The sequence below is a fragment of the Rhincodon typus genome, unplaced genomic scaffold (assembly GCF_021869965.1).
Source record: "Rhincodon typus isolate 14 unplaced genomic scaffold, sRhiTyp1.1 hic_rhity00000666, whole genome shotgun sequence".
Lineage (NCBI taxonomy): Eukaryota > Metazoa > Chordata > Chondrichthyes > Orectolobiformes > Rhincodontidae > Rhincodon > Rhincodon typus.
In genome coordinates, this window is record NW_025966304.1 from 1 (window position 1) to 26,061 (window position 26,061).

Sequence of the window (26,061 nt, forward strand, 5' to 3'; positions counted from 1 at the left end):
CACCTAGAATGACACACACAACAATGGATTGGAACACTACCACCTGCAAGTTTACCTGCAAACTCTGCACGAACCTGACCTGAAATTATAACTATATTACCATCCCTTCACACTTGCTAGGTCATACAGTAGTCCTGGAGCTCCTTTCACAATACCCTGTTGGTTTACCATACACAGATAAACTGCAGTGGTTCAGGAAGAGAGCACCCCACCACCTCTTAAAGTGTAAATAAATGTCGACCTGATTACTGACGTTTGGATCCCATAAACAAATTAACAAAAAAAAGTCTGCGATGGATTTAAATCCATATTCTAGAGATTAACGAATATGAGTCCTTATTCATATGTTAAAAACCTTGTTTCTAAGTACTCTTTCTGCCAACATCTTTTTATTTTAAATTTCTATGACTGCATTTGTAATGGAAACTGTTTAAACTAAACACGTCATAATGATGTCTCTCGCAGTAGTTAATTTCTAAACCAGAGACTATGCAGCATTCTCATCATGTTGCTTGATATGAAAACAGCATTTTAGTCCTCAGATTCAGTTTCCAGAAGCTATGTTTTGCTCTAACCAAATAAGAAGAAATACCTGAAATACCCTCTCATTCTTTTAAATGTCCATCGTCTTCAATTATTTTGGACAAATTTGTTCAATGCTGCAGATTAGAATCCAATTAATTGCATTGCAGTTTAGATTTTATACTGCTATGTATTCTTTCAAAACTGAGCAGTTATTTTAGAAACAGTTATGATATTAATAAAAGCCTGTCATTTTGACTCTCCTCTAGATTGTTTTGAAGCTGGCATTGATGAACTTTTTAATGTTTGCAGCACCCACCATGACCGACCTATGTGCCGGATTTGCCATGAAGGCAGCAACCAGGAAGATCTGCTCTCCCCCTGCGAATGTACAGGAACTCTAGGAACTATTCATAGAAGCTGCCTAGAGCACTGGCTTTCTTCTTCAAACACCAGTTACTGTGAACTCTGCCACTTCAAGTTTTCAGTGGAGCGTAAACCTAGACCATTAATAGAGGTCAGTATGTCATTCCTGTCTGCAGAAACTGGGATACCAAAAATAGCTCCAGACATGCAGCAATTAATTTGCGTAACTTATCAAATAAAGTATGATTGTGTAAATCTGAGGTGGCAGATAAACTTCTGTTCAAATCAGGCACAGAATTGTCTTCAAGGATGAGTTCTCCAGTTTGGTCAAAGTACATGTTGCAGTAACATAGGGGAAGCTTGATTCCTTGTTTAACATGAGCTAAACCCTGATAATTACATTGAGGGCCTGAAAGGAACAGTGTTTTCTTCTTGGTGTGAATATCCATCACTTTAATGAACACAGATTTTAGAGTTTTTCGAAAATGATTTCTATTGTCTAACCAGTACAATCAGGAACAACCAGTTTCCCTGTGAATTCTCATTCTCTAAAATAAAGGTCTCAATTCAAATTTCTTTCATGACCTCTCGCAGCCTGTTAGGATGCCTTCAGACTTAAATTTTGTTCAAATATTCACACATAGAAAGTATACCACTAAAGCATACTACAACGTTAGTATTTGAAACTGCGGGTTTTGTACTTTGCCAAGTTTCATTTTTCTGACTCCTAAGAATGCCCCTGTATAACAGTGAGTATTCAATAAATGTTTGCACTGTTTAGTTATAATATCTTCTAAAATCATTATTTTTATTCTCAGCATTATCTGCTCTCTTTAGAATAGTGCTCCTTTATATTTTTTTAAAAATTTTGCTCATCTTTAAAACAGAAAAAATAACAGAATGTAGGTCTTATATTGGTCGATGTTTGCACTGAAAGAATTATCCAAAGATTTCTGAACTAATTGCCAATCAGAAAAGAGATTTGAAAGTGTTTATCCGAAACAGATTACACATGAAAGAGAGGGCTGTTGTGGTCCACTGGTAGTGTCCCTACCTCTGGGCCAAGAGGCCTGGGTTCAAGTCCCACTTGTATCAGAGGTGAATAATAACATCTCTGAACAGGTTAATTAGAAAACATCTGTATGTAAAAAGAGAGGGAAATGTGTCATTTATGTTCTTTGGACCACATCATACCTCACCAGACCTTGTTTTCATATCAAAACTGCTCACTACCCATTTATCATCCTGAACATCAAGAATAATTGCCTGGGTTTCTTTACTGCAATGCAAGCCATCTTCTTAAAGCCTCTTTCCCCTCCTCCCATCTGTACCCTCAGCATTTATAAAGAGCCCATTTATTTCTTCTTCACTGGTATTGAGGCCACATGTTCAGCTGACTTTACCACATCCCCCACTCTCTTGCACCAGTCTCAAAATTATTTTTACAGTTTCACTCGTATCTTATTTATGGAATCTATCTCCTTTTCTTTGGACTTCATTCTCATTAGACTTCTGACCATTTAAATACTGTTCCTAGCCCCCATAATAGCCAACATTAAAATAGTCACTGTTTCACCCACCACCCTCTTCTAACTCCATAATCATCACTCCCTATTCAAAAACAAAACATACTGTATCCCTCTGACTTTCTGAACTGCATCTCCAACCTTTGACTGCCCAAGTCCTTGAACCTACTGTGATTTACCAGTTCCATATTCAATCTTGCATACCTCTTCACCAGCCCTGCCATAGCACTGAAATGGCCCTGATCAAAGTCACAAAAACACATTCAGTGATTGTCCCACCTCATCCATCACAATCTGTTTGCAGACTGACATCCAGAAACGTCATCGTCCTCCAGAACCTTTCCTCTGCCTAGCTTAGTTTTACTGTCTCACTTGACTCTTCTTTTAGCAACAGCACCCCCTAATTTCTTTTCTTATTCAATCATTATTAATGCCGGTTGCCAAGGATCATTCCTTGGCCACTCCCTTTTTTTTATTCTACATGCTACCCTTTGGTCACATCAACTAATGTCATGAATCAGGTTCCTATATATGTCAACAACATTCAGCTTGTATTTGTTCCTTTATTTCATCAGTCTGCTTGTCTGCCACCTTGTCCTGAATTAACTGCAAGTTCCTCCAATTTAATTTGAAGAGGCCAAAGGCACTATCGGTGCCAGCAACAAACACATCCTGGACAGAAATTCCATTCCCCATTCCAGTTTCTATCTTCAATTCACACGACTTTTGTAACATATTTGATCTTGAATTGAATTTGTTTTGTCTTTGCCAGAAATGCAATCTTCTTCAACTTTGTAATATTGCCTGTCCAAGGTCATATTTGTGGTAACCTCCTCATTGTTTAAATATTTTTAAGCCATAACTGACTCCATTGTCTTCTATACTTCTGTGTATAACTGAAGAGTCCAAAGTGAGATCAGCATTCTCATGTACACAGTTGGTTGGTCATGTTGTTTTGTTGGAAATCTAGGAAACTTCTGCAGTTATGCTACTCTGGTTTCCTCTGGGCACGTCGGATGTTGAGAATTTGATGTAGCTGGTCTTTTAAATGTGCTGAACCAAGTTTCATTATGTATATTCACATGGACCGTCAGCTGCAGTGTTTCACTAAGAAAGGTGATCTGCAATCCTGAGTTTGTTAGACATTTCAGTGAGGATGTCCTTCTAACAATTTGTGCTGACCACCCTGATAATGTTTGTTTTGCGGTAGATCTGCATAGAAGATCTGCCTGGGAATTCTGAAGTCATCTATCTGGGAATCATGGCCTGTTCATCTAAGTCGAATTTTCTTGTGGGTGGTTACCATGCTCTTGAGACTAATGCAATGAAGGACACTGTTGACTGGGAGAACAAAAAAAAACACATTGAATTCTCAGCATGGATCACGTGTTTCTTTGCTGTAAATTTTCAAGGGCTTTGCTTTCGTGGGGAAATGGCAGCATCATGGTAATTCCACTGGACTAGCAATCCAGAGACTAAGGCTAATGCTCTAGGAATATGGATTCAAATCCCACAGCAACTGGTGAGATTTAAACTTAATAAGTACACAAGTGGCTTTTTCTACAAACAGGATGCTGTCATTAAGCCAAAGAGATGTTTTGCTAACCGCACAAATGAGTAAAATGAGTTTCAGTACCAATGTGATACTAGGTGTATAGACTGTACATCCTAACAACCATCCTAACAATCATGTATCAAACAACATGACCCATTGATCATTCTCACCAAGCGGTAGATTGATCCTGCTTAACCAGCTTGCAAGCCTAAGAAACATATATCCATAATTAGATGGGATTCTGCTATTGGAAATCACTGATTAAATAATCTGAGTGGTGCTAAGATTTATGCTAGAAATCAAACTAAAAATCATCAGTCATGCTCATAATGTGATGCATTTGTGCTACCCATATAAATACGCAGGACTGTTCATGTACGCAGAAAGAAACAAAAAGTGTCATGTTTAAAGCCAGTCGCTGCTGCAACCGTATGGAAACCTGTGACCAAGCAGGGTCTACTGCCTGGTCTGAGAATAAATATAAATGGTTACCTGTCCTTATTGCATCTCCTTACCCAAAAAAAAAGCCCAACCAATCAGTCTCCTCTTCTCATGCTGTATAAAATGGTGTCCCTTTGTTCAAGTCTTACATCCTGGTTCCAATGAGTGCAAAATTAAATGCTTCAAGTTCTCTGTCTCCTTTTAGCAATGTTTAAATTCTGTACTACCAAGCAATAATTAAAATTCAATGAATAAACAAATGTGGAATTAAAGGCTCATTGCAGTAGTGGGGGCTATGAAACAATCATCTTAAAAACCCATCTGGTTCACAAATGTCCTTTTAGAGAAGGAAATATGTCATCCTTACCAGGCCTATATGTGACTGAAGACCCATCACAATGTTGCTTTCAGTTGCTTTCAGAAAAGGCCCAGTAAGCTACTCAGTTCAAGAGCGATTGAGAAAGGGCAACAAATGCTGGTCTTGTCGATCACATCCATATTTCACGAATAGATGCAGAAAAGAAGAACCAGGTACCTGTAGCTCACCCAGGATTCTGTTCCTAGTGTCAAAAAGGCTTGGTAGAGTTTCATTTTAGCCCAATATCATTCTGTTTTCAGACATGACCATGGAGTCGGCGGTAGTAGAGCTTTCTGAATCAATAGTGGCATCCTGGAGTGCACTATACTGCGGGATGAGAATTTTTATACATCTTTGAGCCTGTGCCATCAACAGTAGCAAGGTCAAAGCCAGTAACAGGGTTTCTGATGAATTTAACATCTGCCTCAGGCTCTGCCTTATGAGTAACTTTTTGATGTTTAGGCTGAATCTATAGGCTCAACTTGGTGTGGATCAGATGGTGGTCTATCTAAGAGTAAAGTTTTTGCATAGCATGAGTTAATTTGACATCAGCCTTTTTCTCCCATCTAACTAGTACATAGTCTAGGAGTTCCCAACACTTAAATCATGGACGTTGCCAAGTTGTCCTGTATTTTCTGTCAAACCTATACCCATGTCTAATGGCAGCTATAAATTACAATTCCAATGTCATCTTTGGCACCTTCATTTTTTTCAATCCCTGCAAAACTCTGTTGTGTACATCATATCCTTCACCAATTCCCATTCAACCATCACTCCATGCTCCCTGACCTAACTGATTCCTGGTTCTCCAATAGGAATGTTTTACAGCTCTCATCTTCTTGCTTAAACCCTCATGACCTACTCCTTGTTTTTGTAACCATCACCAGTCCAACCACGGAGAAATTTGCATTGCTGTAACAAACTCCAGTCCCTGAATCTTTCTGCCTCTGTATCACTTTTTTTCCTTTATGACCCATCTCAATATTCAACTCTTTGGTCAAACCTTTAGTCACCCCTCTTAATAGCTTCTTGTTGATTTCAATGTTGTTTCTAATTCCTACTTTTCTTCACCGAAGTGTAAAATGTTCTGTTGCGTGTACTTTATATATTTGAACAGATACACACACACCAGAAAACCATGCTGTTAACTAATTAATTGTGTAAAACAAAAATGCTTTTCAGGATTCCATTTCCACTTGGAAATCGTCGGGTTTTCCTACTTCTTGCCAGGTAACATGGATGTTTTCTCACCATTCATGGGCTGTTGTTGTCACTCAGTTGGTAATTATGTATCAGCTGCTGATTGACTAACTGTCTGTGTCTTCTTAGAGCAATAATTCTGGTAAAGTGGTAAGCACAACGCTTGAATGTTTTACTTTTCTTCTGGGTCTTCTGGTCTGAACTGCACTCCTGCAACCATTTTCCCAGATTGACCAGTCATGGCACCTTGTTCTCTCTACCACCTTTACTAGTTTGAGATATTAAGTGAGGCTTGATTAAGATAGCTTTTTGCCACCAATTCCCTTTTGTGTTTGCTTTGTCTTGGATCTATCTAGAGAGGCTACATCGACATTTTTTTTTGCAAGAAGCAGTGTTCTTAAAGAACAATAAGATTTATTTCAGAATAGCAGAGAGTACAACTACAGTTGGTCAAACATAACTACCATGACTTTTTGGGAGCTAGTACAGATGCATCTGCTTTCTGAAAGCTACAGTAGAACTTGTTGACTCCACCCACAGAATTAATGACATCAGTGGAATCCTCTTGGTCCAGTTCATTTCTTGGTGAGTGGTAACTCAGGTTGTTCATGGGGTATTCAGTGACAGCAATGCCATTGAATGCCAAAATGAGATGGCTACATCTGTTTTGTTGAAGTTAGTTATTCCCTGACACTTAGGCGTGAATGATAGAAATTTTCTTTTTGGGAGTAAGGGAGGAGATTTAATAGATAAATTCAAATTTGATTGAATTTTGGAAGAATAATTAAGGTGCTCCAGGCAAAACATGAAATTCTTGTTACCAGAGGATTTAGCATCACTCATGAAGATTTTGATGAGCCAAGATGGATGTCAGTTTGTAGCGTATGGATAGCTTTTGGAATGGCAGTCCAAACCACAGGTATACGTGGAAAGACTGAGAAAGTCTGATTCAGAAAGGCAAAAATAGTAAGCTCTGGACAGAATGAAAAAAAAAATTCTGGGACAGAGCGAAGAAACCAGAAGTATATCAGAGGGAAAGAGCATAGATAAGGAAGTCTGTTGAGCAGCAGATATAAGTATAAAGGGTGAAGACGAAAAACAGTAGATTTCCATTAAAATAAAACCATGAGAGAACAACAGAGATGGAGAGCGGCGTGAAAAAGTAGTGGAAATTAACTTGAAGCGTAATTGAAATGTGAGGGCGGGAACATTCAGTGGCCAATTCTTTTCATTTCTCATCACCTCATCTTGCCCCCTCCAAGGACAGAAAAATTCCAGACTAGGAATAGAGATCAGAATTGTGTGCCATGAAAAGACTTAGCAGGATTGGCAGCATCTGTAGAGAGAAACACAGTTAACATTTTGAGTCCAATGTTACTGTTAAGATGTAGAAATGTGATGCTGTTGTGAGAAGGGGAGGATCAGATCGAACAAAGAGGAAACGTTTGGGAGAGGGAGAGATTAAAAGATGTTATGAAACAAGAGGCAACATGTCGTTATGACTATAGTAAAGAAACAAAGTGTTATCACTTAACTTCCAAAATGTCTGGTTTTAGCTCAATAGTTGATCAACGTCCCATAAGTAATAATTGCTCTTGACACATAATAGATAGTTCAATTTTTGACATTTATGTAAAAGTAGAAAAGGCTTGTTGATATTTCTGGAACCACGATTTGTAAATACATAACTTTATTCAGCCGAAGTTCGAAACTAACATGGGTGGTTTTAAATTTCCGAGGTGAGCTCAACTCAGCTTAAGCAACACACCTGACATAAATGTTTCTGCAAGCTTCCTTTAATTAGCGTGCCTTCAGTTCATCTCCAGGAGGCTGCCCTGTTTCATTGAGTTGTCGATCAATTGGAGGCTTGCAGTTCTGCACACTGGCAGCACCATTCAGATACAGTTGTCATTGCTGTTAGCAGAATGTAAGAAATAGGAGCTATTCAGTCCTTGTTGTCTGCTCCACCATTCAAGGGATCATAGTTGAGCTTTTATTTGATCATTTTTCTGCACTGTTCCTGATATATTTATGTATAGAAATTTATTGATCTCAATCTTGAACATACTCAAAGATTTGAGCCTCCACAGACTTCTGGGGCAGAAAAGTCTAAACTTTCAACATCCTCTGAAGAAATCCTTCTCATCTCAAGCCTGAGTGCCTGTCCCTTGTTGTGAGATGGTATTCCTTGACTGTCTGAACAAGAGTTTTGAAGAAGTTCTGAAGAAGATTCATACCGAACTTGAAATGTTAACTCTGTTAATCTGTCCACAGATGCTGCCAGACTCGCTGAGTTACTCCAGATTTCTGTGTTTGTTTCAGATTTCCAGCACCCACAGAACTTCAGACTTATTTGACATCTGTATGTGAAGGAGCCAAATTCAATGCAGCAAATCTGCTAGTATGGAATTGAGCTGAAGCCTTATTTAGAATGGTTTGAGATTGCAGATCCACAAGTAAAAATGAAGGCCTTCATGAAAGAAAACTTGAACTAATATGAATTAATATCCTTTAAGGTTTCTGGTAGTTTAGGGTGCATGGAAGGAGCTGTATTGCATCGTACAGTACAGGAGTATCTCGCATTTAAATTTCAAATAAATCATCGCTTTCTTTAGTTTGTGTGGTGACTGTCAGAGGGCTGAACAGAGGAAGCAAACAACAAATTTGCTGAAATCAATTAGAATTAAGGTTTTGACTTTTTTTCTGTCTCCCCTTTTTCGCCCCAATTCAGTGGCTAAGAAATCCAGGCCCTCAACATGAGAAGCGGACTTTGTTTGGAGATATTGTGTGCTTCCTGTTTATAACCCCACTAGCCACAATTTCTGGTTGGCTGTGTTTGCGAGGTGCAGTGGACCATCTACACTTCAGCAGCCGACTAGAAGCAGTTGGACTCATTGCATTAACTACTGCACTCTTCACTATTTATCTATTTTGGACTTTAGTAAGTACAAATTACTTTTTCTTGTAAACATGATTTACATCAATCATTTCATCATGGTTGGAACATAATGGTCTTCGTATGTTATACCCATCACTAAACATACTGAAGCCAAGAATCATGAGACCGCCGCTCTCTCAATTGATGTGCTTTATTTTGTGGAAGAACTTCCTTGACTCAATATATGCTCCCATCTCTTCCTTAATTAATTTGCAGTGACTGTTTACAAGGAACCCTTTTATGTTTCATAATTTTTTAAAATCATGACCCTAACATCACTCTTCTCAACTTACTACTATAATCCTCATGTACTTCCTAATCACTAATTATGCTATTAGTCCCTAAGTTTTAGACAGAGCACAACATAGTTCATATTTTTCTATATTCTAGCTGTGCCTCAGCCTCTATGCAGTCTACTCATATTATGAGAAACACAGCACCCTTCTCGATGCCATGTTCCAATATAACTTTTAGTTCTGAGAGATTTGATTTAGTAAGACCATAAAACATAGGAACAGAAACAGGCCACCTAGCCAATGAAGTCTGCTCCACCGTACAATGAGATCATGCCTGATGTAGTGAACCTCAACTCCACTTTTCTTCCTTTTCTCAATAACCCTTGGTTTTCTTACTGATGAAAAATCTGTCCATCTCAGCCTTGAGTATATTTAGTAACCCTGCCTTAACAGCTCTCTATGGTAAAGAATTCCAAAGATTCCCAACCCTCTGAAAGAAGAAACTTTAAGTTTCAAAAAGAGAGTTCACCTTTAAGGACTCCATGTACTGTGTGTATATATAATGTTGTGACTCAGCTTGGCAATTGTCCTGGTCTTTGTTTGCAAACTATGCTACAGAAATCAGTGGGTTTGCTGCTATCTCTGCCTCATAAATTAGAATGTGTTTTACTGTTTAAAAAAAATTAATTCCTTGAAGTACATTATCCTCAGTTCCCTCTTATAATGCACTAATTTGCTAGTCCTTGGTTTGGAAATTCCCATCACCATTACCACCCTCTGAAACTTCTCCACATCTTCTCCATCTTTTAAAATTTAAAATTGTTGCTTTGTAGTTTGCCGTTTTAGTCAGTCTTTTTGGACCTATCCCAATATTTCTTTTTGTATTTTTGTCATTTTCCGTCTCGTTATGATACTTCGAAGCACTTCAGGATGCTTTTCTACTTCAAAGGTATTTGATAAATGCAAGTTGTTGCTTGATCGAAAATCATTCCTTAACTAGATGAAGGAGTAAACTTTTCTTATTCCCTAAAGCTTTCTGAGTGGTGTACTGTTTCAAGTTTGGCTTATTGTAGGATATGAGAGAATTTTTTTGTGCTAAATTTACTTTAACCCCTCTAGGTTTCATTCCGTTACCACTGTCGATTGTACAATGAGTGGCGTCGAACCAATCAACGAATTATACTGCTTATACCAAAGTCAGCAGATGCATCACCTTCTCAGCAATTACTTCTTGATCTGCATCCAATGAAAAGGAACTCAAAAGAGACAATTGTATGACATATGTCAGTCTCTTTGAATTTTCAATGTAGAATCCTATGAGCTCTAACCAAAGATAATTAACTTAGTCTGCTACCTATCTTCAAAGGTTAGCCTGGTTCGCAATGCAGCAACTTAATGAAATTTGGAGGAACTGGATTACATTGCCAGTTTTTCTTAAAATTCTGTAATCTTTATTACTATAATAAGGCCTACAATATAATCCTTTATACTATCATTACTGATGATACTTGGTATTTAGTTTTATTTTAATGTCAGATAATGTCGTATGGATTCTTGTTTTCCCCCAATTAATTGGGTAATATTTTTAATGTGCTTGTCAGTGTCAGTTGTTATTCTTGGAATTGAGACTGATGGATCACTTAAAGTTTCTATGCAGAAAATGATCAGATTCACCATTTTTGTTTTAATTTCCAAACAATAATTGGTTAGCACATAATTTGTTATGGGGAGTGACACAATTTTAAAGTGAAACTTTTATGAGAATTATTTTTGGTTTACTATCCTAAAGCTTAATGTGTTCACAAAATTATCCAGGTGTGATGATAATTGAATTATCTGTTGATTGAGTTACTCAGTTGATGGACACTTTGAATTTTTTTCAATTACATTCTGATGGAATGGATTATTGGACAGACCTGACAAATTATGTATTTAATTACATTCATTATCCTAAGCAATACTAAGTTTGCTGCATAATTATGCATCATTTTTATCTTTGATGCTTGACTACACATGTTGCATTTGATATAGTGGACTTCTATTTAAAATAGCACTGTTTTATTTTATTTTGTATTGGAAATATTTCTTTAAATCAATACACTGCTTCTGTAGTCCAGAATAAGTTTAAGTATCTGCTTACATTATTTGCCAAATTGCGAATTAGCGTATCTGAAAATACTTGGATCCTATCTTGTATGTATAATTAAGTATTGAAATATTTAAGTCAAATGAGACATTCTACCACCGAAATTAAATCTGAGTTTATTGTAATTAGCATGCAGTACTAGAAGATGTTCATTTATGCTATTAAGTCAAACATGATTACATAACAATGTATTGCTAATATAGTGACTAAAAAACTTATCGTTTTCTCAAAATAGCAGGCAAAATTTAAAAGTTATTATTTTTGATTCTGACATTCATCAAGTTGTTTTAATTTCCAAAATTGTGTGACTTCTGAAACACTCATATTTTTCTGCAGCGTTGAAATAACATAAGGTGAAACAAACATTATCAGTCAAACATTCAAGGAGGCAACATTTAATTTGCGTGTATTGATTTTAAGTTAAAAGTTATTTGTACTGTCAATTTAGAAATGCCTGAGTCTGATACAAAATTTTAACTGACCTGAAAATTAGGTATGATAAATTTAGCATATGCAAAACATTAGGGATAAATGCAATAGAGGGAACAAGATATTGTCTCCTTCTAAACTCAAGTGTTGATTCTTAACACTCTAAATTTCTACCTCCAGGCAAGTATGTATAAAGAAAGATGCCATCCATATTGTGACATCTTGTTAAATCCTTATACATTTCAGGTATCTCACATAAGTAATATGATTTTATTTTTGCCTTAATGTATGTTTAAATCTTTCAAGATGCTCAAGTGCAGGATTTGAGGGAAGAGAAATGTCTTTTTGGAATTTGATGCCAATGTATTTCAAGAATGTGGATCAAGTCTGTGGTCATGACTTTGTTACTCATACTTTCTCAGAACCTCTCATGGCCTGAATGAATTTACTATTCAGCAAAACTTTAGTTTTGTGCACAACAATGCATGTTCAGTTTTGAAACTGTAATAATTTATTTACAGCTTTTGTATTAACCAGCAACATTAGATATTGAAATAAATTCTGAAGTACAAAAATGATGTCCTTCGATAATTATCTTTCACTCTTTTTTCTATCCTTATTGGTAAAACATAAATTATGTCATTTCTCCTTTTGAGTGATATTGTGCAATTATTAAAAACATGAGTTCGAATCATAGGATGATATCGCACAAGTGGGAGTCATTCAGTCCATTATGTCTGTGATAGCTTTTTGTTGAAACTCTCTAATCGCCACTTCTTCTACTGTCAGGAAAACAACCTTAGCTTCTCCTGTGTGTCCAGACAATGAATTTCTTTGAACCTGCTATCATTATGGCTAAACATCTGCATCCTCTCCAAGGCCTTAATATCCACTCTAATGTATAGAACCTAGACTGAACACATAGTACTCCAGCTGGAGCCTAGCCAGTGTTTCTTTCAATCCATGTTTAGCATAATTTGCTTTTGTACTCTAGATAATTTCTAATCAACCTGTTCAACGATGTTATTACACACCTCTCAAGCAGGTGGGGCTTGAACCTGGACCTCCTTGTCCAGAGGTAATGACACTATCACTGCACCGCAAGAGTCCTTCGTTTTGTATTCTATTCCTCTATTAATAAACGCAAGGGTAACAACCTTCTCAACTTGGCCTGCTGCAATTTAAATATTTGTAATTAAACACTCCCATTAGTGTTCCTGTTATTGCAGCTCCTTTCAGGTTATACTGCCTTCCCTTATTCTTCCTACTGAAATATATCACTTTGAACTTCTCTGTGTAATGTTTTATATGCTGTGTGCGTACCCATTTCACCGGTATGTCTATCAGGTTTGCCCAAAATTTCTGTAACACGATACATCAATTTTTGTCTCACTGATGGGGCTAATAAGAAAATTTCAGTTTTCCACAACAATAAACATAAATTTCAAGAAATGAAACAATTCCAAAGCAATAGATTGATAATTTAAATGAATAATTAATTTTAAAAAATAAAAATGCCATGTAGCAAAGCAGATGGGAGGCGATTCTGTTGTAATAATGTCACTCGTCTTGTAAGCCAGCACCCCAGAGTAATGTTCTGGAGGCATGGGTTCGAATCCCATCACAGCAGATGGCGACATTGGAGTTTCATAATTCAGGAATTTTTAAAAAAATAATCTAACAACAAAATAATAAAGGTTCTTTTTTGCCTTTTTGGTTTAGAAGCAGAGTTAGAGAGAGAAAGGCACTGGTCTTGATCACCAGGGAAGGGGATGAGACCAAGGTCAAGCAAAGGATTTGGTCATTCAGAATTTGAGTATTGCTCAAGAAACACACATGTTTACAAAGCTTTACTTCTTGCATTTATCAGGAAATTTTGCAAGAATAGCAATTCAAGAGGAAAACCAACTTTTATGCAACCTGAAAAGAGAGTGCTGATTCATTGGTCAGTGAACTCGGCTAGAGGCAATGCCCTGCAGAATACACCAATTGATAATTGCCAATCAACTGCCAGGCTTTATTTGAATATTAAACCAAACAGGTTAACTCTAGTCAAAGCATTGTCCAGAGAAACGAAGCAGGAAAATGGCAATCGTGTTTAATTGAGTTGAAACAAGTACAGTAAGTTTTCATGTTCTTTTTCTCCGTTGTGTATTAATACATATAACTTTAGTACACGCAACATTGGGCTGACTAATAAATTTGCTAGCAGCATCAGCCCTTGAGCACAGTGTACGTTTCTTTCTTTCATGTCCTCCCCAGGCCACTGTCTCCCACTCCTCATTCCACAGGCTCTCCGCTCTAGTTCCAGGTCTTGGGCTCAGTGAAAACACTCACATTGCACTGCTCGTCCAATCACAGATTGGTCTTGTCCCACATTTACTGCAAATACAGAAGAGAAATTGCCTTTGATTGGAGGAGCAGCACCTTTCAAACGCTTCTGGATTTTGAACATGCGCTCCACAGGCCATGAAGGGCCTCTTGGCAGGCCACATGGTGGACCGTGGACAAGCCTGGTCTATATCCTCCTAAATCTGTTACTGTTTCCTGCAGTTCTGAGCTTCGTATCATTTGCAAATCTTTAAATTCTCTTTGTACCCAAGATTGGACATTAACATTTGTACTAAAAAATAGCATAACCCCTGGGGATCACCACATTATACCATCTGTGTGATAAATAATTGACCACTGCTGTCTGCATTCTACCTGTTAACCAATTTTGAACCTGTGCTGTCGCTTTTAATCCTGTGACCTTTTAATTGTTGAACTTTTAAATAGAACTCTTATCTTTTGACCTGTTCAAAAACTGGAAGTATTTCTGAACTACACCTTTGCGCAGTGCAAATAAACACCTTGTGAATACATGGATCATTTATTCATCTCATCTGTAACATTACCAGTCACTCAAGCATACATCCAAAAGCAAATTGAATAGATGGTTTTCTATCCCATCGTCTGACTCAATAAATATAGTAAACACAGTTGAGGGCCCAACACAGCTTTGCAGGGCATTCCTTGTCACATGATAAGATAACAAATCCTTGATAAGGGGCTGCCTATTATTTGCCATTCTCTGTCTCCAGCTATTCATCCAATTTCCTAACCAGGTCAAGAATTTGTTTTCAATTCTATAATGTCAGCTTTCCCACTCAGAGAAGTTTGCAAATGTTCAGCTAGAAAATCAAAGGGAATTTAAAAGGGCATCCCTGCTTATTAAGATTTTTTCTCCTTATTAATCAGAACATTATCAGTCAACTAATTTATTTTGCTGTCTTCCTCCTTATCTGTTACTGAAAAGATTGATATGTAATGTTAATGCCTTGGAGCTGGACAATATTCTTGGTTCTTTGTTCAAAGATAATAGACTCAGTAGCCATGCTATTTAATTTCTTTCTTACAAACTCTAATGAAGGTTTGAAGAAATAAGTTAACTTTGAGTTTGACTTAAACTTGTTCCAAAAGCAAATCATATTGCAACTTTGTAATTAATGAAGAAAGATTAAAGTGTCTTTAAACTTTTTTTTCAGTGCAGTCCCAGTAAAATTGTTATTAAGCAGGATCTCAAGTAAAGTTATCAATGAACAGGTGGGATAATGGACATTGGGCTGGCTTTTGGTCCAGTCAGGATGACTTGGGAGCCCTTTAAAACGGTGCGTGTGTCTCTATTATGAGAATACTGACCCATTCCCTGGGTTTTCCAATTTTACAGAGAGCCTTATGAGAGTACAGACTTATTCAGTCCAACTGGCCTGCCGGCTCCTTCACATGCCCTCGCCATCCACAATTTTCAAGAGTCAGACCACTCTTTCATGCATCGTGCTTCAAGGCACACAGGGGGTGTAGCAAACTAGGGCATTTTTTGAAAAGTAAGTTCAAAAGATTCTCCTCATGTTAACCCCCATGCAAGGCTGTGCCCTCCAAACAACCCTAATAGCCCTTGATGTCACTATACCAAGCTGTGACTCCCTTCCACCCATTGTGCACTCCCCATGTCCATTCACTGACTGTAAACTGTATAGCACCAAATGTGTAAAGAAAACTACAAAAAAGATCGTTCATTCACTATTTTATACTTTTCTTAAAAAAAACTTGTACTACAGCTCAATAAAAGTGTCAATCATTCTGACCCTTTAAAGGGTCAAGTACTAAAACCACATGTCGTTTAAACCTTTTTAAGCTTATGTAAATGAACATTATGAATTGGAACTACCAAATATTCAGGAACTCTGGTGTTTCAACAGAGTAACGAATGTTGGACTCTCAGCCAAGTTTCCTTATGTACTGTTGCTGATTGCCTCAAGGATGAAAATCCAAACTGTTGTTCCTGTATTAGAAACACCCTTTTAAAGAAGCAAACTTATGGTGATGAAGTACATTCCTTATGAAGGCATTGGTTTGGCCACAGTCAGTGCATTGAGTCCAGTTCTGAACATTCCACTAAATCCATGAAAAACGTTCTGCTGATGATCTACTATAATATCAAGAATAAAAGTTATGATTATGAGAAACTTTAAAAAATTGGGCTTTTTCTTTTGCAACAGAAAAAGCTAAGGCGACAAGTAATCTTATAGATATTTAACAATGGTATGTAGAAGTGTAATAAGTAATGGATTGTATGATAATTTGGTAACCAGGGGCACAAACTAAGAATTATCACATTCACCGTCACTTTTAAATCTGCAGATATATCAAGATGAAGATCTCTTTCAGCATTTCCCTCCAGAATGCCCAGTCTCTCTATTATCTTATTATCCAGAAATCTTGTGACTCCATATTCAAGTAAAACATTTGCAAAGTCTTGTCATCTTGTTCATCAGTTGGTTGTAGGGTGACCAGGAATGGGAACACTATATTGAAGAGTATTCAATGTTCCAGAATAGGTGAAAAGGAGATGAGGTAGCTGTGTTACTAAAGGAAAGTATTAATACAATGGTGTGTAGTGAGAAGGGTAGAATAGATCATGATGTGGAATCAGTTTGGGTGGAAATAAGGAACAGCAAGGGAAAGAATTCACAGATGGGAGTTTTCTATTAGCACTGCACAGTTCCAAACTGTATAACAAATTATAAGTCAGAAAATGATGGAGCATGTATAAAAGGCACTACAGTTGTCATACAGAATTTCAATCTGCATATTGACCACACAAATCTTACTGCAGGTGTGCCCTAGAATTATAAAATCCCTACAGTGTGGAAGTAACCCATTCAGCCCATTGAGTTGACACTGGCCCTCGGAAGAGCATCCACCCAGACCTACCCCCTACCCTATCACCCTGCATTTCCCATGGCTAATCCACCTAGCATGCACATCCCTGGACACTATGGGGCAATTTATCACAGCCAATCCACGTAGCCTGCACATCTTCAGGCAGTGGGAAGAAATTGGAGCAAATCCACACAGACACAGGAAGAACATGAACTCCACACAGACACCTGAGATTGGAATTAAACCCAGATCCCTGACGCTGTGAGGCAGCAATGCTAACCAGTTTGCTACCATGCTGTTCCATCATTTGTTACAATTAAATTTCTTAAGTTATCTGCTGTGTTTGGACGCAAAAAAAAGGGTGAACCTTTATTCATTAGTGTTTAGAAGAATGAGGAGTGATTTTATTTAAGCATACACGATTCTGGGAGACTTGACAGAGTAAATGTTGAGAAGATGTTTCCACTAGTGAAGGAATCTCAAACTAGGGGACAGAGTTACAGAGCAAGGGGACACTCATTTAAAGCTGAGATACAAAGGAACTTCATTTCTCAGAGGGTAGTGAATATCTGGAATTCTCTTCTCCAGAGAATTGCAGAGGTTTGACCACTGGAAGTATCCACAGTGGAGATACATTTTTAATAAGTTGGGGAGTTGAGGGCTATGATGAGCTGGCAGCAAAAAGATATTGAAGCATGGGGCAGATCAGCCACAATCTATGTTGAATAGCAGGGCAAGTTTGAGGGGCAGAATGGTCTACTCTTTTATTTCTTATGTTCTTTTGGCAATATGGCTAAGCTGTTCAATTTTTCATATCAATTGTTTAATTACACCATGCCAATATGTCGATTCAAACTCAACACAATGTCTAATTTATTACTCCTCCTTCAAAGTCTCATCATCAGCAAATGACCATGACATAACCAGTGATGGTTTCCTATATACATATTCTCTAGTTAACCTTTAATTCAACATCTACATCCCCACATGATCTCTGTCAAGATATTGATCACTTTATCATCCCTGATTTTAATTGCTCCAGCATTAGTGACTGGGTCCCGAGCTTCAGAATTCATTTCTTAAACCTGCCCTAATCTCTAACCTTGTTGAAGATTCCCTTTAAAATTTCTGTTGTTGGCCAAGATTTTGATCATTTGTCCTTGTGAGTCCGTTTCAAGTTTTGACTTATAACACACAAACACAGTGCCTTGGGCTGTTTCACTGGATCACAGGAACTACATAAATGAAAGTTACTATTTTTCTCTCATTTTTTTCTGAGGATTCCATAGACTGCCAGCAGAACTCACGTGGAATTCAACCTTTTGAAGTTTGTAGAAACAAAAATCCCCGAGAGAAAAAGAAAGTTTGAAATTGAAGGATGAAATGTGCTGTAACAGGCGTAGCTGGCCTTCTTCGTAATTGATGTACCAGTGACATCTAGAGGCTGTTGAGATAAACCTTTTTATTCACCATGAGTTGGGAGCATCAGAGGTAAGATCAGTGCTCATCACATATCTATAATTGGCCTTGAGAAGGTGAGAGTGGCCTTCCTTCTTGAACTTATTGCAGTCCACATTCTATAGGTACACCCCAATGCTGTTAAGAAGGGTATTCCATGGCTTTTATTCATCCATTGGACGTGGGTGTCACTGGCCAGTGCAGCATCCCTTATTGCCCCTGGAGAAAGTGATGGTGACCTGCCTTCTTGAATGGCTGAAATCCTCGGAGACTATGCAAGGGCATCCACAGCAATGTTGGAAAGAAAGTTTGACCCAACAACAGTGAAGGGACAGCAATGTATAATGGTGTGTGGTTTGGAGGGAAATTTGCAGGTGGTGGTGTTTCCATGTATCTGCTGCCCTTGTCTTTCTAGATGGCAGGGGTCACATGTTTAGAAGATACCATTGAACAAACCTTGGTGTGTTGCAGCAGCACAGTCTGTAGACAAACACACACTGCAGTCACTGTGCATCTGAATGTAGTCTCAAACAAGTGAGCTGGTTGTCCTGAATGGTATTAAGCTTCTTGAGCGTGTTGGACCTGCACTCATCCAGGCAAGTGGGGTGTATTCTATCATGCTGCTGACTTTTGCCTTGCTAATTATGGACCAGCTTCGAAGAAACAGGAGTTGAGTTACATGTTACAGAATTTATTTTTATGGCCAGGCCAGATGAGTTTCTACTTAATGATAACTCTCAGGAGATTGATGGTGAGGGATGCAGTGATGGTTATGCCATTCAATGCCAAGAGGCAATAGTTTTCAATTTGTATCAGATGGTCATTCATCCCACACAAATGTCAGGCAATGTTACTTGTCACTTGTCAGCCCAAACCTGGATATTGTCTAGGTCTTGATGCATATTCAGCATCTGAGGAAACAGGAATGGTGCTGGACATTGTGCAATCATCATGGATATCCCCACTTCCGACCTTAGGAGATAGTAAAGAAGATTAACGAAAATGGTTAGGCCTAGGACATCACCCTGAGGAATTCCTGCAGTGATGTCCCAGACGAAGGCGATTAATCTCCAATAAAGATAACCATCTTCCTTTCTGCCAGGTATGATCTGAACTAGTGGAGAGTTCAGCGCGGATGGTGTCAAGCTTCTTGAGTGCTGTTGGTGCTGCATTCATCCAGGCAAGTAAGGAGCATTTCAACTTGCATATTGTTACAGTATTTGCAACAAAGAGATTTGTTAAGAAGAGGTCAAGTAAACTTTTCCCTCTTGTTGGCTCCCTCCCAACCTGTTACAAATCTAATCTACTAGGGATGTTTCTTAGGATGTTGGCCGTTTCGATCAGTAATGGTACTACTGAGGCAATCTTGGTAATAGATGTTGAAGTCCCCCATCCAAAGTACATGCTGTGCCCTTGCTACCCAATTCATCCTCAATTGTAAACCACAATGTTGCCACCTGGTGGCTCTCTGCTACATTACCAAAGTCCAAGAGACAGACTTTGACAAGGTTCCACATGGCTGACTGCTTAGTAAAATTAGGTTACATGAGATTCAGGGTGAGCTTTCCAAGTGGACGCAAAATTGGCTTAACAGCTAGAAACAGGGAGTGACGGTTGTTTTTTTTGAACTGGAGGCCTATGACCAGCAGTGTTCCACAGGGATCAGTTCCACTTTTATTTGTCATTTATGTAAATGATTTCGATAAGAACATGGAAAGCATGGTTAGTAAGTTTGTGGATGACACCAAAATTTGGTGGTAAAATGGACAGTGAATAAAGTTTTCTAAGATTACAGAGATCTTGATCAATTAGGTCAATGGGCTGAAGAGTGGCAAATGGAGTTTAATTTGGATAAAAGTAAGGCATTGCATTTTGGTTTTAAAAAGGCAAAACTTATACAATTAAAAGTAGGGCCTTGGGCAGTATAGGCTTCAGAATTATGAAGGGCTTCATAATTCTTTGAAGTTTGCACCACAAAGATAGGGTGGTTATGAAGGCGTTTAGCATGCTTATCTTCATTGTTCAGACCATTGAATATCAGTTGGGATATTATAATGCGCTTGTACAGGAGGTTGGTGAGGCCTCTTCTGGTGTACTGTGTGCAGTTCTGGTCTCCTTGTTATAGGAAGGATATTGTTAAGCTAGAGATGCAGTGATGTTGTTGGGAATGGAGGGTTTGAGGTTATGAGAGACTGGATAGCTGGGACCTTTTTTCAAACCAGAGCATAGGAGGTTGAAAGGTGATGTTATAGAGGTTTATAAAGGTAAAAGGGGTATAGATAAGGTCAATGGGAGGTGACTTTTCAGCAGGGTGGCAGATCTCAAAGGCATAGAAACCACAGCCGCTGTCCCGTCTTACCAGCAGAGGCATACAGCAAGGAAACAGACCTTCAGACCAGCCTGTCCACACTGACTCAGTGCACCGACTATGGCCAAACCGATGCCTTCATAAGGAATGTACCTCATCACCATAAGTTTACTTCTTTTAAAAGGGTGTTTCTAATACAGGAACATCAGTTTGGATTTTCATCCTGGAGGCATTTTAGAAGAGTACAAAAGGAAGTTTGGCTGAGAATCCAACAATCATTACTCTGTTGAAGCACCACAGCTCCTGAATGTTTGGTAGTACCAATTCACAATGTTCATTTACATGAGCTTTTAAAGAAGTTTAAACTGCATGTAGTATTTGACCCTTTAAAGAGGTCAGAATGATTGACACGCAGCTTTGTGTCATCTGCAAATTGAGATATTACATATTGCAAATAAGCTGGGGTCCTAGTATCAGTTCCCTGCAGTACCCAACTAATCACTGCCTGCCATTCAGAAAAAGAATTCATTCATTCCTACTTTGTTTCTTGACTGCTAACTAATTTTCTACTCATCTCAAAACACTATCCCCAATCCCCTGTGCTTTCATTTTACACGTTATACCATCTCTTCAATACTCTTTGTTTAGCATTTCTTCTCGGAGGATTGTTAATCTTTGGAATTCTCTTCCATAGTCACCACTAGAGGTGGAGTAATTGAATACATTCAAGGCTGAAAAAAAGACAGGTTTTTGATCTACAAGTTAAAGATTATGGAGGACTAGTAATAAAGTGCAATCAAGGCTTCAAATCAGATCACCATGATATTATTAAATGGCTCAGACGGTGCAAGGGTCTAAGCAACTTGACAAATTAGGAGCAGAATTAGGCTTGATGACCCTTTGAATGGAGCAGCAAGCTCAATCTGGCTGATCTGATTATTCCAAATTCTCACCTTCGTCCGATAACCTTTCACTCCCTTGCTCAACAAGAATCTACCTATCTTTGCCTTCAAAACATTCAAAGAAGTTGCTTCCACTAAATTTTGAGTGTTCCAAGAATCCAACCATCTATGAAAATCTCCTCTTAATTCTGACTTAAATGGGTGACACCCTATTTCTGACCTTGTCCACCCCAGTCCAACAAAGGCAACCCCACATCACCCCTATTTTTAAAACATTGAACCTTAGTCCTAGATTGATTATCTCAAGAGTGAGCGTCCTTTTTATTTTATATCCACCCTGTCAAAATCCCTCAGGATCTTATTTATGATCTAGTTGCCCCTTATTTATCTAAATACTAGCAGACACATGTCCAATGTAATCTGTCCACCTTTCCTCATAAGACAACCTGCCCATTCTAGTTATCACTATAGTATACTTTCTTAGAACTGCATCCAAAAGCATTTACAACCTTACTTAAGTGAAGAGACCAATATTGTACACAATACTATAGTTGTGATCACACCAATGCAGTGCATCACTGAAGAATAACATCTGAAGTTCATACTAACTTTTTCTGATTCGTGCACAAGGATCCAGATCCCTTTGCATCAGATTTGCAATGTAGCACCATTTAGATAAACTGACCAAGGAGGTGAAAGTTAAGCTTGGGTACATGAAACAAAACAAGGGATAGAAGTCAGGCAACAGTGCAAAATACAGATGTGGAAAATTAAATTCAGAGAATGGCAGGAAGGGACAGGTAGGTTAAACAATAAGAATTTACTAGTGGTCAAGACCAGATGCTACAAAGAGTGAAACTAACTTTCTTTTAAAATCTGAGTATACCTAGCAAATACTGAGGTGAATAAATATATCCTAGTAACCATTACAGAGACATGGCTGCAAAATGACAGGCATCAAGTTCTGAATATTCATCATACAATGTTAGAAGAATAGAAAACTATTTAAAAAGGCAGAAATGCAGCACTCCTAATCAAAGAAAGCACTCCTAATCAAAGATGGCATTGGCTCAATAGTTAGAGATGACCCTGGTTGAGGAGATATGGATATACAATCAGTTTTTGGGAAGATGACAAATAGTAGGGGTAAATGAAGTCCATAATACCATAAAACCATAAGAAATAGGAACAGGAGTAGACACTCATTCCCTTGAGTCTGCACTGCCATTCTAAAGGATCATGGCTGATACAACATTCCTCACATCCATTTTCCCACCCTTTCCACGTAACCCTTAATTTCCTAACTGATAAAGAACATACCTATCTCAGCCTAAAACATACACAAAAAATCTGTCCCCACAGTTCTCTGTGGCAAGAGATTTCAAAGACTCTCAACCCCCAGAGAAGAAATTTCTCCTCATCTCAGTCTTAAATTGACACCCCTCTATTCTGAGACAATGCCCTCTGGTCTTAGACTCTCCCACGAGGAGAAATATCCTCTCAGCATTTACCCTGTCAAGCCATTAAGTTTCTCTATGTTTCAAACAGATCACCTCTCATTCTTCTAAACTCCAGTGAGTAGAATCCCAACCTGTCTAGCCTTTGGTCATAATCCCTCCTATTGAACTTTTTCTGAACTGCTTTCAATGAAATTATATCTTTCTTTAAATAAGGGGAACAAATCTACTCAGAAGTGGTCTCACCAGGACCCTGTACAATGACAGTCAGGCTTTCCTGCTCTATGCTCCAAACCGCTTGAAATAAGTGCCAACATTCCATTAGTCTTTCTGATTACCTGCTGCACCTGGTGTTTATTGTTAAAGTACCTCCAAGTCCCTTTGTTTTGCAGCTTTTTGTAATTTTTCTCCATTTAAATAAAACAGTTGTTTAACTTTCACATTTTCATACATTATACTCCACCAACTTTTCATCTACTTGACCAATCAATATCTCACTGCAAACCATTTCTATCCCTCTTAGAACCTGCTTGCCACCTATTTCAGTGTCATCTGCAAATTTGGCTACAGAACATTAATTTCCTTCCTCCAAGTCATTAACATACATTGTAAACAGTTGCAGTCCCAGACTGATCCCTGTAGAACCCTACTGGTTGCTAACCTGAAAAGCCCTTTATTCCCCTTGCTGATTCCTGCTCATTAACCAATTCTCTATTTATGCCAATATACTATCTCCAACACAATGGGCTCTTATCTTATGACTTAATCTGTTGTGAAGTACCTTGTTGAATGTCTTCTGGAAGACCAAATACAACACATCTACCAGACCCCTCTATCTATTCTGGTTGAGACTTCCTTGTAGAACTCTAATAAATTTGCATATTTCCTTTCCCCATGCTATTTGTTTAGATTATGATTTTTCAAATGTTCTGCTATTACTTCCCTAATGATTGATTCTAATACTTTTCCATTGATGTTGGGCTAATCATCCTCTGGTTACCCACTGGTTGCCTCCCTTCCTTTTAGAATAGTGCTGTCACTTTGGCAGTTTTCTAATCCTCTGATGCTTCTCCAGAATCCAACATTTTTTTTGGAAAATTACAACTAATACATCAACTATCTCTGTAGCTCCTAGGTAGCAAGCCATCAGAGATAGGGGATTTATCTACCTTTAGCCCCACTGGATTGTCTAATACCACTTCTCTAGTGATGGTGATGGAACTTAATTCGTCCCCATATTCTTTAGTATTAATGGAATATTCAAAGTAGCTTCCATAGTAACATCTGATACAAAATATCTGTTTAACTCCTCTGCCATTTCCTTGTTCCACAAAAGCTCTCCCTAGATTCATTTTCTAATGGGCCAATGTTAACTTTTACATCTCTCCCATTTTATAAATTTAAATAAACTTCGTTTCTACAGTCCTCACTAGTTTGCCTTCGTAGTTTATTTTCTGTCTTTATTCTCTGTTGAGTCTTCCTTTGCTGGATTCTGAATTCATCCCCGTCTTTGGGGCTATCAATCACTGACTTTGACTCCTTATATGTGCTTGTTATCTTAACTAAATATTATCTAACTTCCTTGGTTAGCTATGGTGGGTTTATCCCTTTCTTAGAATCTTCCCTCCTCAGTGGGTTGTATTTTTGCTGTGTCATGAATTACCTCCTTAAATGTCTGCCACTGCTTGCTAATCTATCTGCCCAGTTCACCTTAGCTAACTCTATCCTTAATTCATTGTAATTCCCTTTATTTAAGTTAAGTTAAAGGGCGTTGTTTCCGATCCAAGTTTTTCTCTCTCAAATTGAATAGTAAATTCTATCACATTATGATCAGTATTTCCCAGGGGATTCTTGTTTCTCCCCTCTCAGGTTATTTATTAAACCTGCCTCATTATCCATTACCTGATCCAAGAAAACCTGCTCCCTGCTTGGCTCAGAGACATATTACTCTTGGAAACTATCCTTAATGCACTATGAATTTGTTGTCGTAGCTACTCTTCCTAATTTGCTTAACCCAGCATCTGTGGAGACAAAACAGAGTTACCGTTTTAAGTCCAGTGACTCTTCACCAGAACTGGGAACAATATTGAGCGAGACAAATAGAACAGTCTGAAACGGTTGTTACAATAGAAGATACAAATTACATACCTGAAAGAAAGTGTACCTAAAAGGAGCTAAAAAAAAAAAGAACTCAAGTACTTAATATCAACAAAGGGGAAATAAGCCAACAAACATCAGGATTTCTAGGGTTCAGACAGAGAGATAGTGGACGTACTGGTTATGATTTTCAAAAATACCATACATTCTAGAATTGTGCAAGCAGATTGCAAATTAGCAATTGTACTATGAATTTTAAGTGAGAGCGAGGAAAACAGCGAACCACAGTCCTGACATCAGTTGTCAAGAAATACCCAAAGCAATTTAATGGGTGAGGAAGACAAGATTGCAATGATATACATAAACTGAGGGAGTGGACAAGGTGACAGATGGAGTCATGGGTATTTGTGAAGTTATTCACTTCATTAAAAAAGGACAGACCAGATTTTAAACAAAATGAATATGGTACCACAGAAGGCTGTAGAGGCTAGGTCATTAAATATATTTAATGGCTGAGATAGACAGATTATAAAACCAGTCATGTAGTCAATGGTTACAGGAATGGCAGGAAAGTGGAGTTGAGGATTACGAGATCAGTCATGAACTCATCGAATGGCAGAGCAAACTCAATGGGCTGAATGGACTACTTTTGCTTCTGCATTTTATTGGCTTATGAAGTTTCATATGCCACAGTTCATGATGTGGAGATGCCAGTGTTAGACAGAGGTGGACAAGGTCAGAAGTCACATTTCACCAGGTTATAGTCCAGAGCTAGTAAGAACTGCCGATGCTGGAGGCAGCAATAACACAGTGTGGAGCTGGAGGAACACTGCAGGCCAGGCAGCAGAGGAGCAGGAAAGTTGATGTTTGGGTCAGGACCCTTCTTCAGAATGGGGGGGGGGGGGGGGGGGGGGGGG

At 38.3% G+C, this 26,061-nt stretch overlaps 1 protein-coding gene across 1 annotated transcript; it reads left to right on the plus strand.

Annotated features, from left to right (window-relative positions):
• Window positions 1-791: 791 nt before the first annotated feature.
• marchf3 (E3 ubiquitin-protein ligase MARCHF3) lies at window positions 792-12,292 on the plus strand (the record flags this gene model as incomplete). Its single annotated transcript, XM_048621439.1, has 3 exons — window positions 792-1,039; window positions 8,700-8,909; window positions 10,262-12,292. Coding segments are annotated over 3 exons (617 nt in total), but the record flags the coding sequence as incomplete, so codon positions are not given.
• Between the last annotated feature and the right edge of the window lie 13,769 nt (window positions 12,293-26,061).